General features: G+C 50.0%; 1 protein-coding gene across 1 annotated transcript in view; it reads right to left on the reverse strand.

The window, feature by feature from the left end:
* ALDH1A3 (aldehyde dehydrogenase 1 family member A3) overlaps positions 1–15052 on the reverse strand; it is a 36591-nt gene that overhangs the window by 5446 nt on the left and 16093 nt on the right. Inside the window, exons 7-12 of the mRNA XM_019726631.2 lie at positions 14363–14476; positions 11716–11818; positions 9172–9356; positions 4132–4296; positions 3155–3312; positions 1986–2060 (exon numbers count right to left, since the gene is read on the reverse strand). Coding sequence (XP_019582190.2) covers positions 1986–2060; positions 3155–3312; positions 4132–4296; positions 9172–9356; positions 11716–11818; positions 14363–14476 — 800 coding nt within the window. The remainder of the gene's footprint in view (positions 1–1985; positions 2061–3154; positions 3313–4131; positions 4297–9171; positions 9357–11715; positions 11819–14362; positions 14477–15052) is intronic.

Here is a 15052-nt window from a genome sequence, read left to right on the forward strand (position 1 = left end):
GGGGACCCATGAGCATGTGTCCTGGCTGGCTTGCCACCATGTGGCTTACAGAAGTGCATCCTATGGAGCAAGGGCCTGTGAAGTGGTGGGTCCGGGTTTAATCCCACCTTGTCACTCACTGGCAGTGTGACCTGGAGAAGGCATAGAACTCTCTCTGGGCATCCCGTTTCCTCATCCGTAAATAAGGGTAGCAGTAGTACCCATCTGCAGTGGACGGAATGTTTGTGCACCCCCAAAATCCGTAAGTTGAAGCCCCTACCTCCCAATGTGAATGTATTAGCAGGTGGGCCTTTGGGAAGTGACTAGGTCAGGATGGGGGAGCCCCATGATGGGATTAACACCCTGATAAAGGAGACATCCCACCCCGCCCACCCCGAGCTCCCGCACTCCTTCCATGGTGTGAGAACAGAGAGAAGACACCCATCTAGGAACCAGGAAGTGGGCCCCCACCAGACACCCAATCTGCTGGCACCTTGATGTTGGATTTCCAGCTCCCAGAACAGTGGGAAATCAGTGTCTGTTGTTTAAGCCGCCCAGTGTGGTGTTGTGTTCTAGCAGCCTGACCGGATTAAGACCATTTCAGCAACTGTCGTGAGCAGGGTATGTTAACATATGCAGAGCGCTCCCACAGAGCCTGGCAGTCTGTGCTCAAAAATGCCCACTGTCCCCAGCACTACTGCTATTGGGGGGCTCTGGAGGGGACCTGGGTGACCCCAGCCCAGGCCTCATGTCCCTTGCAGGCTGGTGGGTGTGAATAGGTAATGAAACAGAGGTTTGTAGAACTTTGTCTGGGGGACAAGGCACGGTTTCTGCAAAGACACTTTGTGGCCAAGAATTTCCTGAGGTTCCCTGAAAGGGAAACCAGAGGTGGGGGTTAGGGGACACCAATGGACACACTCTACTGAGACGTCCAGATGGCTGTGGAGTGTTTGCGAAAGTCAGGGATGAACTAGAAAGGGCCGGGATGGGGGGAGGGACCCCCAATTCCATGGAGATTGGTCAAGTACATTTGCTTGGGGACGGGAGCCAGCTCTGTTCTTTTATAACATTGTCTTTAGGAACCTGGGAGGGGAACTGTCCAGAGACCCCACAAGGTTCATGCCAAGGGGAAGGCTTTGAGGGCTCTTGCTGGATGTGTACCCACAAGTATGAGGTAGTGCGTTTGTATATAAATCATACAAACTGTTTAAGTAAGGGGAAGAGCTCAGAACCCTTCGAGATGTCCCAGGAATGGTCCTGTATGTTGTCACAGATGGTCCACACCCCAGAAGCCTCCATCCTGCTCTGTGCCTGGGCCATTCATTTTGGGCCAGACAAAAGAAGGGCCATCCATTAGGCTAGGCCTACAGAGGTCATCTTCTCAATGGGCAAGACAGAAAGGAACCAGGAAGGAGAGCATGGTGGGTCTGGTGGAGCCACGGAGGCCCAGCAGGAGATGTCACAGATGCCTCCCAAAGCGGCACCAAGAAGGAGCGAGAGTCACCCACGCTTTGTCCCCAGGACCTCTGCTCATGGCAGACAGAGCCAGAGCCTGACCTGGGAGAGAGCCTATCTTCCTTGCTGAGGGTGAGGGTTTGTATGAGTCATTACATCCCACATCTGGCAAAAAGTGGGCTTCTCCAGTTCTGCCCATGCCCACATCCAGTGAACCTCTGGCAAATACCCACTGAACGTCCCCACATGGGGTGGGTGCTTCGGAAAACGTAAGCCGAGGCTGGAGGTTGGTCCTGGGGCCTGAGGGAGTTCCACGTGAAGAGGAAGACGGGAAGGGCAGGAGTGGGAAGGCAGGAGGGGGAGAGAGAAAGGGAGGGGTCCAGACCAGGCCCAGGGGGAGAGGACCACCAGCCACATGACACGGCTGACCCAGACTGACACACAGAGGGTAAGGGAAGGGGCAGTGGACTGGAACACAGGCCACTACTCTGTGAATCTACTGTATGCTTTATTCACCTTGCCGGCAGGCAAAGAGGGACAGAAATACTTACAGTTCTCTGCCATTTCCTGACATTTTGAAGCCACCAAAGGGAGCCTGTGCGTAGATGGCATTGTAGCAGTTGATCCTAAAGACAGAATGAAAAGATGCTCACGGTTACCTGGAGGAAACCCACCTGTCTCTCAGGTGCAGGTGTTCTAGCAATGAGGTGCTTGATGCAGAGTGCTGCCTCAAGACTGACTTTTTTTTTTTTTTTAGGATATACTCTTTTTTTAAAAAAAAATTTTTTTAGTTAGTTTCAGGTGTACAAAACAATGTAATAGTTAGACATTTACCATTTATATCCCTCACACAGTGATAACCTCCCTCCCCCAATGTATTGCCCCTCTGACATCGCACAGAGCCATTACATTTCCACTGTCTCTATTCCTAATGTTGTACTCGCTTCTTGTAAATACATATACATATATAAAATTGTAGTTGACATTCATTATTGTTCAGCTTCCGCTTCAGGTGTACAGTGCAGTGACCAGGCATCTGCACCGTCCCTGAGGTGGTAAAGACTGACTTTTGGTCAAAGCTTTACTAGTTAAAGCCGTGTGCTTTCAACTTCTGCCTTCTTCTTCCCACCAGAAACTGAAATGTAAATATTCTTAAGTATAAAGCGTTTCTTTGGGATAGGAAGGGAATGACAAAGGGAGAATAAAGGAGAGGAAAATTATGGCATGGCGGAAGGAGAATTAGCTTTGACATGACAGACCTGACCTCAAAGTTCTTCTTGGCTATAGGATTCCCTGATTCCCAATTCATCTTTATCAGCTACTATTATCTTGAAAATGAGGACACGGTCATCCGTAGAATTGTTGGGGAAGCCGGGATTTTCAGCCATACTTTATACAAGAGCATGGGCTGCTTTTAGAACCAGAATAAAAAATAGAGCTGGAGGGAGTGAACTCCAAGGGGCAGCCTGCATGATGGTCAAGAGCACAGGATGGCCGGCTCGAAGCTCCACCCTGCCCAGTGCCAGCTGTGTTACCCTGGGCAGGTCACTCCACCTCTCTGTGTCTATATTTCCTCATCTACAAAATGGAGACAATCACGGTACCTAGCTCAGAAGGTGGTCAGGAAGGATAGAGCAAAGCCTGAAACATATAACTGCATGTTCTCTGTTCATAAAAGAGTCATAAAGCTGCAAGCCAGCCACACCTGTCCCCTACTCACCAGACAGTTCCAGACTCTAACGCGGAGGCCAGCTTCAGTGCTTTGTCAAGGCTCTTGGTGAACACAGCTGCTGTGAGTCCGTATTCCAGGCTATTTGCTCTTTTAATCACTTCTTCGAGAGTTTTGAACTTCAGTATTGACTGCACCGGTCCAAAAATCTACGATTGATGGCAGGAAAGGCAGTGTTTCATGTCATCATGAAACATGCAAGCCCCGAGCAGGCATTTCCTTGCTGTATGCCTTTTCATATATCGGCATGATTTATAACCAGCCTGCTGAAATACCTTCCCAGGTTCCCAAGAGGCTCTTGGCACGGGGCTTTCAAGAGCTGGGTCTTACACCATCATGATACAGTTAGTAACCCACAAAAATCTCAAGGAGAAAGTCTATAAAATGCCCATACAAGAAGCCCTTGACAGTGATTCACTCTTTTATGTGTCTCAAAGGGCCACATCCCAGGAACCGGTTTCCATTTAGCTTAGGCATGGGATTGAAAGACAAAGTTAGAGGTACACTCTTATGCGGTCTCCTGAATTCACACCATTTCCTAGGAGACCATGATGGAAAACTTCAAAGAGAATTCTGTGATGCATTCTTTGCATACTTGTTGTTTCACTTCAGTCTGGGGGATGAAAGGCCCAAAGGACCCATGTCCACGATTCCTGACAAAACCCACAAGTGGCAATAGCCTTCCACCGTAGGACATGTTAGAAAACAGAAACCATGAGTGATGAGTGGGAAAGGGGGTTTAGGACATACTTACCACCCTCTCTACAGGGCTAATGGCTTCCAGAGGCAGGGGAGCAAGATGGCTTCCCCAAGGACCCCAGAGAGGAAGAAGGACACACCAGAAAGCAAAACGATTCCCTTACAAAGACTTCTGGTCCAGAGAGACCCCTGTTTGAAAGGCCCAGCCCCAAGCCACGCCCTTTGGTCCCCCAGCTCAGCACAAGTAGTTTCCCCTGCAGCCCCAGTACCTCCTCTTTGGCAATCCGCATGGTGTCAGTAACGTCTGAGAAGACCGTGGGTTTGATGAAGAGACCCCTGTCTTCCATGGCCGAGCCCCCACATTCCAGCTTGGCTCCCTCTTTCTTCCCGCTCTCGATCAGATCAAGGATTTTGTCGAACTGCTTTTGGTCAATCTGCAAAAACACAACAGGAAGTATAGCCCAGCTTCCTTCCGGGAAATGGCTGCCACCTTATGTGTCTAATAACCTTCAACAGGGTCGGCTGTCCTACCCGAAACGTTCTGGCCAAGTAGTAATTCACGGAACAAATGTGCCTTGGATTCAAATGTTCCTCTGAGAGCTGGGGAGAGGGGGGGGATAGGCTCTGCGCAGGCTCGCTGGGCGTGTGGTGTATTCACACGCCTGATACCCTTCATGCTGTTAAGCAAATTCAAGGGTGAGTCAAAACCTGAACTGGTCACTTTCTTTGCTCTGCCAACTCGCTGCAGCCTGCAAGGGTGGCCAGATTTAGCAAATAAAACTACACGGTGCCCAGTTAAATTTGAATTTCTGAAAAACAAGGAAGGATTTCTTTTTAATTTTTATTATTATTATTTTTTATTTTTTTAGGAGAAGCATCCCCCAAACAATCTTTGGGAGATACTTATGCAAAAGATGCATTCATTGTTTATTTGATCTCCATCCACGGTGCAGAGGAGGAGTGAGAAGGAAAGCTGACCACCTTACTCAGCACCCCTGGAAACAGAGTGGATGAGGCTCTAGGTGGGGTGGAAGGGCTGCTCCTCAGTTGGTGGGGAGACAGCTCATATCTTGTCTAGGGATCTCCCGGGCCAGTGTGTCCTGCTTGGGGACATGGCACCCAAGCAGCTGTCACAGAACACCCATTTGGGAGACTCAAGGTAGGGAGTTCTCTCCCCACCCCCACGAGTCCTTCTTTTTCAATCAGTGGGACTCCTGTTTCTGCCCATGCCCTGTCCCCAGTGCCCTCCTCTTTGGCTGGGAGAGAGAGAGCTTTGAAAGGTTGGCTATGGCTGAGATTTTTAGACAGAAAAACTGGTTTCATTTAAATGACCTTAAACCAGAAAAATAAGCAAACCCAATGGTGCATTTGGATGACCGTCTGTCCCTGGGGCAGGCTGGCTTTCTTAGAAGGGGTGGGCACAAACCATGCATGTCACTCGACCGGTTCTCTTATGAAGTGTGTGTGGATCCAGTGTTAAAATACCAAGTTAGATCCATACCTCACACCTTATACCAGGATACATTTTAAATAGATCGAAGACTTAAGCATGAAAAATGAAAGCGTAAAACTTTTCAAATTCACTCACATGAGAGAATGCCCCCATAAATTGGGAGAGCTGATGGCCTTTCTATGACTCGAAATCCAGAATCCAAAAAGGAAAGATTGATAAATTTGAATATATTTATATATTCGATATATACATGCAAAAACATCATAAGCAAAGTCAAACGGCAAAACACACTGGAAAAAAAATTGACAAGTCATATCATAGAAATGGAGCTCATCTCTCTAGGAGGTAGAGTTCTTAGAAGCGATAAGAAAAATGACCAGCAATACAAGAGAAAAATATGCAAACCACATACACAGCGGATGGAAAAGGAAATGCTAATGGCTTTTGACGATCTGATAAAATATCGTACATTACTCAATATAAGAGACACATGCATACTCAAGCCAAAGGAGATGCCATTTTAAACTATCAGATGGGCACCTATCCACCTTCTGTTAGTATGTCTAGACAAACAGAGAAGCTCCTGCAAGGCTGGCAGGAATGTAAGTTGGCTCATCCTCTTGGAAGGTAACTGGGCAATGCTTGTAGAAATTACATATGTGCTCTCATGCAGCAACCCCACTTGGGGGGAATCTGTCCCATGGACCATCTGTCCATGGATTCCCCCCCCATGTACAAAATGACATACTCTGTACACACTGCAGGCTCACCAGCACTTGTTATTTGAATCCTAGTGGATTCATACATATGGCCCTATGCAAAAGAAGAAGGCATGTTCCCATAGACTGGCATGGAATGCTCTTAAAGTTTCTTGTTGGGTCCCAAAACCGGGTGCAAAACAGTATAGATTCATAGTTATCTTTTGGGTAAAAGCAGGGGGAATCAGAACCTATATTCATATTTGCTTGTATACACATAAAGACCTTCTGGAGGGAAGGATGAGAACCAGTCCTAGGAATGAAGCAGGGAGGATGCATGGAGCCTTCCCACGACTGACCTTTACATGTTGTGGGGACAGAGCCAGGAGTGCAGTTTCCAGGTCTCGGCCTCACGTGGAAAGGTGCTGGCTCAGGTAGTAAATGGCCATCAACTGTGATTGGATGGCCATCAGCTGTGGCTAGTTGGCCGTCAGCTGTAACCAGTGAGCCATTGGCCACTAATATAACTGCTGTGGCTACGCTAGCAGAAAATGGGGGCTAGCAAGAAGATGGTGGCTGAGGTAGCAAGCGCGGATTGCAGTTAGCAAGTGGGGTTGGTTGGCAGAGAAGTGGATGGCGGGTTGCAGACAGTGTGGCTCCTGCTTCCTGTGTCTCCAACCCAGCTGCCAGCAAGAATATAGTGGTATGACTCCCCTATCTATGGCTCTGTGGGTGTTCCTTTTTGGCCTCACCATATCCTGCGTTCTTATGTGGGGAGCGGGACCAGAGACCCCACAGGACGCCCCGCATGACACATGCGTCTTGGGTTTTGACCCAGCTGTATGTACTCCCACTTAAAAAAGGAATCCACACAACTGCCACCAACGGTCCAGTGACATCTCCAGGTTTTCTCAACGTCTAAGTCTTAAGTTGAAAGCTGCAGGTGTTGCTCTCTCTCCCTCCTGGGAGGCTGAGAGGGCTTTCCTGGCTTCATCAAACTCCAGGTCCTGAGTGGCTGCTGGACGTGCACGAGGAGGCCGCACGCCCGCTCAGCTCTCCCTGGCAAGTCCACGAGAACACATTGTTTAAATCTAATATTCCTCCATGCAACGTCAGCTGGTGGCTTGCAGGGTGGGAAGGAGGGCCTGTCGGAAGTGAAGGACCAGAGACAGAGAAATACGGCCCTCCCAGCACCGGTCAAAGGCTGCACTTGGCCTGTTGGGGAGGACGATGGATCCGGCCCTGCCAGGTGGCCTGCGTGATGTTTATGTGCCTCGTTGCTCAGCTGCCAAGTAAACCTGAATGATTTTGGAGCATTCCAGAGAGCGGCTCACTTGCAGTGGTCATGGATCTAGGTCAACGAGCTGTTTTACAGGCATGACACAGACCCAACTATTTAGACAGCTGCAAGTCCTCCCAGAGTAAAATCTCATTACCGTAGATGAAAAAGCACTTTGGGAGAAAAAAATCCAACGGCATCCTAAAATAATACGCTGAGGTTGGATGGCTTCAGTGCGCTTTCCAAAAGAACTTTCAGCAGAAGCATCAAAAGCACTGATGAAATCAACACCCATTCTGTTAGGATCTTCTCTCTTGGAAGAGGTTTCTATATCTGTCTTCAAAAGTCAAGCCTGGAGCCTTGGAAAGAGACTCACGAATAATGATGGGGTGAAAGAATTTCCTTTCGTACGGCATCAGCTCACATGTTTTCCCAGGGACTCTGGATTAGCGTTAAAATCACAGTGGATTGGATAATGACCTGTAGCCGTGTTCGCATTCAGATCTGGAACCCAACCAAAGTCGCTATACAACTTTTATGTCACGGGCCACTGGGTTTGGAGCTGAGGCCAGGCAGGACGGGGAGTGTTGGCCCCAAGCAAGGATGCTTCTCTCCACCAGGGTCACATGGCATCAGAGCTGCAGAGCATGTGGGCTGGGGTACAGCAAGGGAGGGCACTGCAGCCAGAAAGCACCTCTTTCTGGTCTCTAACTGGAGCACTCCCTCAGGTCAAGCAAAACCTGCGTGAAATGGCCTGACATCATGCCATCATTTATTGCCACCTAGATCAGGGAGCCTGTCATTTAATGCTCCCCACTTAGCCTAAAAACTTAATAGGTGCCTTGAAATTTTCTTTTTTAAAAAATTGTATTAAATTTATTGGGGTGACATTGAGGAGTAAAAGCATATCGTTTTCAAGCGTACCATTCTATAATATATCACCTGTATAGTGCCGTGTGTGTTATGAGTCATCAATGACTCCCATTTTCCAGTCGAGGAAATTGAGGTTGGAACTTTCACAAGATCGCAGAGCCAATGTGTGCTCAGATCGGCAGCTTCCTGGGCAAACACTCAGAGCCAGTGCAGTGGGTAAGTGGTAAGCTCCTGGGACAGACGCAAGGGAGGGGCTGAGTCCTGATACGTGATTTGAAACTTTACGGCCTGGCTGGACTTTGGCTACAAGTAGCCGGGCTTCATTTCCCTAATGCATGGGATGGTCAGGCTGCCCTCTTTTAAATAGTGGTCCATGTGCTGGTCTGCAGAATTAGTAAGAAAGTGACACAGGATGTGCCCTTTTCAAGAGCTTACAAAACCTCATGGTTCTGGGCATTTCTATCCTGTTGTTGGCGTATCAAACCTGGCCTCCAGAGATAATGTGCCTGGCGATACACCCCACGCCCTGAGCTCTCTGCACTGGGATTTACTGGCTTCTGACGGTCACCTTGTCCTATAACAGGGGCTTGGAGGCATCTAGGCGGAGCCCACCAGCTCCAGGCACTCCCGCTGTACTCTGTTACCTTCTGGCCAGAGTTAACTCCTTTTCTGCAGGTAAAACAGCCTCTGCCTGAGGCCCTCTCCTGGGGACCCCGGGGACTCAGAGAAGCAGCCATCCTCTGGCTAGAGGGTGCAGGCCCATGGCCTTATGAACTCGGAAATCTTCCCTCCTGCAGCCTCGAGTGTGGCATTACGTCTGCAAAGAGCAAAGCCTCTGTGTGCCCAGCCCCGTTTCATAACCCCTGAGACCTGATGGAATCGGACTATTGGTCAGTGTCCAAACAAAAGCCTCAAATGGCAGGTCACATCATCCTCCCTTCAGCTTTGAGAGGGACCCTGGAATACCAGAGCACCCCAGTGGCTCAGGGCCGGTTCAGTAGGTTACCTGGGGCCCCTGTTCCGTCCTGACATCAAAGGGGTCTCCGACGGGCCGCTTCTGGGCGTGCTCCACGCTCCGCCGGATGAACTCAGCGTAAACCGGCTCCTCCACGAACACCCTGGAGGCGGCTGTACAGCACTGGCCTTGGTTGAAGAAAACTCCCTGATGGGCACACTCCACTGCCAAGTCCACTGGAGGGAGGGGGGCGGCGGGGGCAACAGGAAGCGATTATGTCGTTAGCGCAGGACTGGCAACAGCTGCAACTCTAATTGCCCACACAAGAAAACAGGCTCCGGGATTTGAGAAATTAAGTTGGTGTCCTCGGCATTTCCCAAACACAGAGGATGGGCAAAAGGACTTCTGGGTCTACAGAGTTTGGGGTTGAACAGGTCCTGGCTGCAGGACTTCTCAGTGACTTTACTATGCGAATAAGCACAGAGAATTGTCACCATCCCTATTGTAATTGCCCATGGGCCCCTCCCCTCTCCCCTTTTCTGGAGGACGGATGTTCTATAGAATAACCTTTGCTGAATGTTGATGGAGAGCAATGGGCGAGAACTTTTAAGGGAACCCAAATTATCCACCTTGAGTAACAGAAGGGCCTCATTAAGTAACATAACACCATGTGTGACTCATAAGAGTGAAAGAAAACAAAGCCCTGATTCTGCCTGACAGGGGCTGAATCTGAATTGTAGGGCTGGCATTGAATTAAAACCAGTTATGAAAACCGAGATGGGGGGGGGGCGTTAGTGAGATCCTTGGGGCTCTGCTTCATGGATAAGAATAAGTGGGACACCATTCACGTTCTCAAAGGGGCTTCTAGTGATCCACTGGTTTTTCAGCACCCCCACCCCCACCCCGATGTTTGCTTAAGAAACGCAGATGTCCTTTGCACAGAGCGAAAGCAAGGACTCGGGGTGTTAGCTGGTGATGCACCGACACCCAGCATTGCTCTCAGGGCAACGGCAAGGAAGGCTGTCCTTGGTTTGGAGAACAAGGTCATGGCCGACTGGCTTCTGTTTCAGTCACCGTGGCAGCAGGATGGTATCAGAGGATTCTTGCTCCTCCCTGCTCCCCCGCCCTCTTCATGCCAACTTAGAAATACCTTTTCTCCAAAATAACTAATTCATTTCCTGATGGGAGCTGGGTGGGGGCTGCAGGGCTGGAGATGGTGGTATGTGATTCTTGATATCATGCCTGGGATGCCAGTTACGGCAGCACTTAATTCTGTGGCCTGGCACTGCCCACATGAGTAGGAGATGGCTACACAGGGTGTTCACGACCCTTGTCAGACCAACAGAAGGAACCTTGCATTTCAGTTGTAGCTTTCTTCCCTGGCAGGAAAAGAGGGTGAGCTGAGGCAGAGATGGGGCACCCAAATGTGGCAGCACCTAGCCCAACTGGGGTGCTGGCCCTTTAGGATTGCAGTTGGGAACTCCAAATGTGAGTCACAGTGGGACAACACCCAGAACTGCTCCACGTGGCTCCAGAAACCATTAGCAACACTTATGATGCTTCCACAAGGAGTCCCAACTCAGACCAAAAAAAAGAAAAAAGAGCCCTCCGTCTTCACGCCCGGCTTCTCTTTCCTTCCTTGGAGCTTGTTTCCTCAGTCGTCCTCAATCCCACTGAAAGTCAGCTTCCAGGAGAGGAAGGCTATCAGCCACTGACACCTTAGTGAGAAATTGTGCTAGGGTCATTTTTCTCAGGGATATTTGCAATTCCAACCTTATCTGAGTGTGAATGCAAGGCTTTGTTCTTCACCACAGGAATTTCTGGCACCCCTGAGCAGGTGGGGGAGGCTATTTTTCAAGGCACAGGTGTTTCAGGGTACTGGAGAAGTCACACCTTTTCTGACCCTGTGAGCAGATGAATGAATGCCCGATGTGGTCCTTTCTTCCCTCTTCTGGAGAGGGCAGCCAAGAATAGCATATATTTTAATATTGTGTCATGAGGCCCCAGCAAGACATAAATTGCCCTTAAGCTGCTGGGCAGGGTTGCTTTCCCAGGGAGGAGGTGGTAGAGGCAGAGAAAGCACCCAGACCACGGGGTATTTTTAAGGGTCAGCTGCCACTGTCCTCCTCTGATTTGTCAAAGGCCTGAGACAAAGAAAGAAGAAACATCTCAAGTCTTTGGAGAGCCTGAGAGCTCTAGGAAATACTGATGGACACCTCTGAGTGGGGCCACCTGCCTTCCTCCTTCTCCTCTTGTCCTTCCCCCTTCACAGGGCCTCTGCGGAAAGGGACCTTGTCATCATGGCCCCTGCCCCACAGGGACCGGGAAGGTAAACTTAATCATGAAGGGCGGGAACAGGCAGACCCGTGGCGACCACCTAAGACACACCCTCCTCCAACACAGCTTTTTATCAGCAATAATGCTGGCATTTGACCGTCTGTCTGCCTGTTTATGGCAGGATGAGCCACGGTGGAAAACATGTCGTGTGTGTGTGTGTGTGTGTGTGTGTGTGTGTGTGTGTGTGTTGGTTCTCGATTCAGGCGAGGAAGTGGGGAGGACTTATGACCCCCTAAGCCTCAGCAGAGAGAGACTTACAGTCGGCGTCAGCACACACAATGCAGGGGTTCTTCCCTCCCAGCTCCAGGGTCACCCTCTTCAGGTTGCTTCTGGAGGCGGCTTCTTTCACCAGCTTTCCAACCTTCAGGATAAAAAACAGACCAGATTAAACCTTGGACACGGTCAGAGGCAGCCCAACCTGGGCCCCCGCCTCTCTGCCCAGGTGCCATGGGCCTGCATGCTGTCACCACACTCCCAGGACACCTTGGCATCGCTGGAACCCTTGGTCTGAGCTGCTCCACGTACAGGGGTGGAGTGGAGCCACTGGAAGGCCCAGTGACTCACCCACAGCCACACAGCTGGCTGGTGGTGCAGCCGCCCCTCCTGGCAGCAGGCGGATCCAGCGAATCTAAGAAAGGGCTCCAGGGCACATAGGGGCAGCTCTTCCAACCCTCGCCAGTAGAGGAGACTGTTCCGTTGGGCTCTTTGGTGTAATGTGAGGGCGCCTCTGAGCATTAGCGCCTCTGAGCATTAGGGGAATAGGGAAGTCGACTTTGGCCTTCAGGGTGAGATGTCAGTTCTCTGGAAACACGACATTAAGACATGTACCTGAAGGGTCCCACCTATCATCTCCCATGCCACCAGAGCATAGGCTGGGCCCAGCACACCCTGGTGACTCGTGGTGGGTGACAAGTAAAGCCCGGCACCATGGACTCCAAGCTGGGAAGACTCTCGGGAACAGTGAGCCCACGGAGACCTGGCCCAGGCAGCTGGCAAGAGGCAGGGCTGGGCTCCTCCTAGGCTGAGGCTGTTTTCCCCAAATGAAGGGTTGAGTGCGTTTTAATAATCAGCCATCTTGTAAGTGACGGTCTGGACAAGGTCCATAGTGACAATGACCATCCCCAGGTAGACAACAGAGGCCAGACCAGCCTGCCCCAGGCTGGGCATTCTCTGGTCGGGTCGAGGAGTGCGCTTGGAGCTGGATGCAGCGGGGGGACTCAGGGTGGGAAAGCCACAGAGGCCACTTTCTTGTCCATGATGTTGGATGCCAAGTGGGGTACATCCTGGCTGCACCCCTGAGCAGCCCTAAGGGCCTTTCTGTAGAGAAGCCAGGCAGTGGCAGGGAAAGGCTGATTTTGCTGTTGGATGAAGAGACCGGAAAGACTTGTGAGCGGCTGGCTGGCAGTAGCCATGCTTGGCACCTCTCTGCCGTCTCTCCCCGGTGAGCCAGGCCCGGAGCCGCTGCTGTTCCATTCCATGGGCTAAGCACCGTCGGCCACCTAACTGCCATGCAGCCCCAATTCGGTTCTGACTGCACTTTGGTAACTGCTAACCCTGGCCAGCCAAGGAGGGCGGTGGCAGGATTGTCCAGCTGGCCCATAGGCGGGTGGCCCAGGCTCCTGGCGGGACTCAGCCAAGAGATAGGGGACACTTATTGCATGGGAAGTGTCTGTTTCACGTAGAAAAAGTAACTTCTCATTAAAAATCATTCCACATACAGATGTGTGTAAATTAAAGGGGGAACGTTATCATCTTCTCTCATCCTAGGACCTGCCCCAGAGGTGGCAGTGGTAAGAATTTCTTAGAAATCCTTCCAGACAATTTCTGTTTCTCTCCACACACACTTTTACTAATGGGATCACGTTGACCAGGCTTTCCTACAGTTTATTTTTTTGTCTGTTGCAACAATAGATCATGGACAGCTTTCCTCATTGTACTGGCTGTGAAACGTCAGGTAGAACAGACATACTATATTGGAAAATACGTCCGCGAATGCTATGAGAGTATTTCTCTAAGTCAGGGGTGTCCAAACTGCGGCCCATTGGCCAACCGAGGCTTACAATCCATTTTTTATTGGCCCACAGCAAATTCCAAAAATATATTTAGTTTACTTAAATAAACCGGGTGAGGCAATACGAACTTCACTTCGAGTGAGTGGCCTGGCTGTTTGCGTATTTTACCGCACATGGCCCTTGGTAAAAAACGTTGAAAAAAGTTTGGACACCCCTGCTCTAAGTAGTTACTTCAAAATGGAATTTCTGAATCAAAAGTTTTACACATTTAAATGTGTGGTGGGTACTGCCTCTTTGCTCTGCATCTTAGGGAGAGTGAGTGCCTCTTTCCTCTTAGCCTCATTTGCACTGGACTTCAGCTTTTACCAATCTGACACACAAAAGAAAAAGAGTGTGATTTTCATTTGAATTTGCATTTCTCCGATTACCAGTGAACTAGGTCGAGCTCTCTGTGTATTCAGTATTTCTCTTCTCTGAGCTGTCCACTTTGTCACCATGCAGTTTTGTCTTTTTATGTTTTCATGGATTTTTCAGGAGTGCTTTGCATATTACCAACGTGAACCCTTGGGGAGCTGCATACATGATGACGGTCTTTTTCCCAGCTTGTTATTTATCTTTTAACCTTGATTACAATGTTGTTTGTCATATGGATGGTTTACATTTTTATTGTATCTTATCTACACAGTGTTTCTTCTATGGCTTCTGAGTTCTATGAGCTATTCATTTAGTTTGGAAACTGGACCAGTGACTTTTTAAAACGAATTGCTATGTACTAAAATGCGGTCAAATTTAGAAGGGAACTATATCATAGTTGAGCCTCTCAAAGGAAGAGTTCACAGGTCTCAAGTCATGCAGCGACAGTCACGTTTGCCCACAGCCCGTGAGGGGTTTACCTCTGTGGAACCAGTAAAGGCTATCTTGCTGATCTGAGGGTGAGAAGAAACTGCTCTTCCAGCTGTGGGCCCAAATCCTGGCACGATGTTGACCACGCCTGGAGGGAAGCCGACCTGGGAGGAAACCGAGACGACATTCAGAGGAAGAGGAGGGACCAGCATCTGCCATGACCCACCCTTGGGTTGAGAGAGCCATGGCTAAGTGATGTCCCCAAGCAGAATGTCATTCCTATTGGGAAATCTGGGTGTGGGTCACCCCCTATCCCCCCCCCCCACAAGACCCAAACCAAGTCGGCCCAGGGGCCAGGGGCCAGACTGGGCCAGGGTGAGGCACACCCCCCTCCTTTCCACCCCCAAAAGGCCTCTGAGCAAAAAGGATGGTGGCACCATTCAGTGTGTGTGTCTCCCTGTGTGTGTCTATATGTGTGTTGGGCAAAGGGTCGCCTTGGTGACAAACCCCAAGGCTCAGAGCCACCTGCAAATATCCTTTCTGAGCTTCCGTTGTCGGATCTCAAATCTGCCCCAGGAATGTTCCAAATGGCAACACGATGTCACTCCGTCAAAGTTCTTGCTTATTGAACCTGGGCCACACCCAGAGTGGCCATTTCCGGGAGGCAGGGGCTGCCATTTTTCTCCTTCATGCCTCGTGCTTTGCACACACAAGGCTTCTTGACTAAGAATACCACGTAT

The sequence above is a fragment of the Rhinolophus sinicus genome, linkage group LG13 (genome assembly GCF_036562045.2).
Source record: "Rhinolophus sinicus isolate RSC01 linkage group LG13, ASM3656204v1, whole genome shotgun sequence".
Lineage (NCBI taxonomy): Eukaryota > Metazoa > Chordata > Mammalia > Chiroptera > Rhinolophidae > Rhinolophus > Rhinolophus sinicus.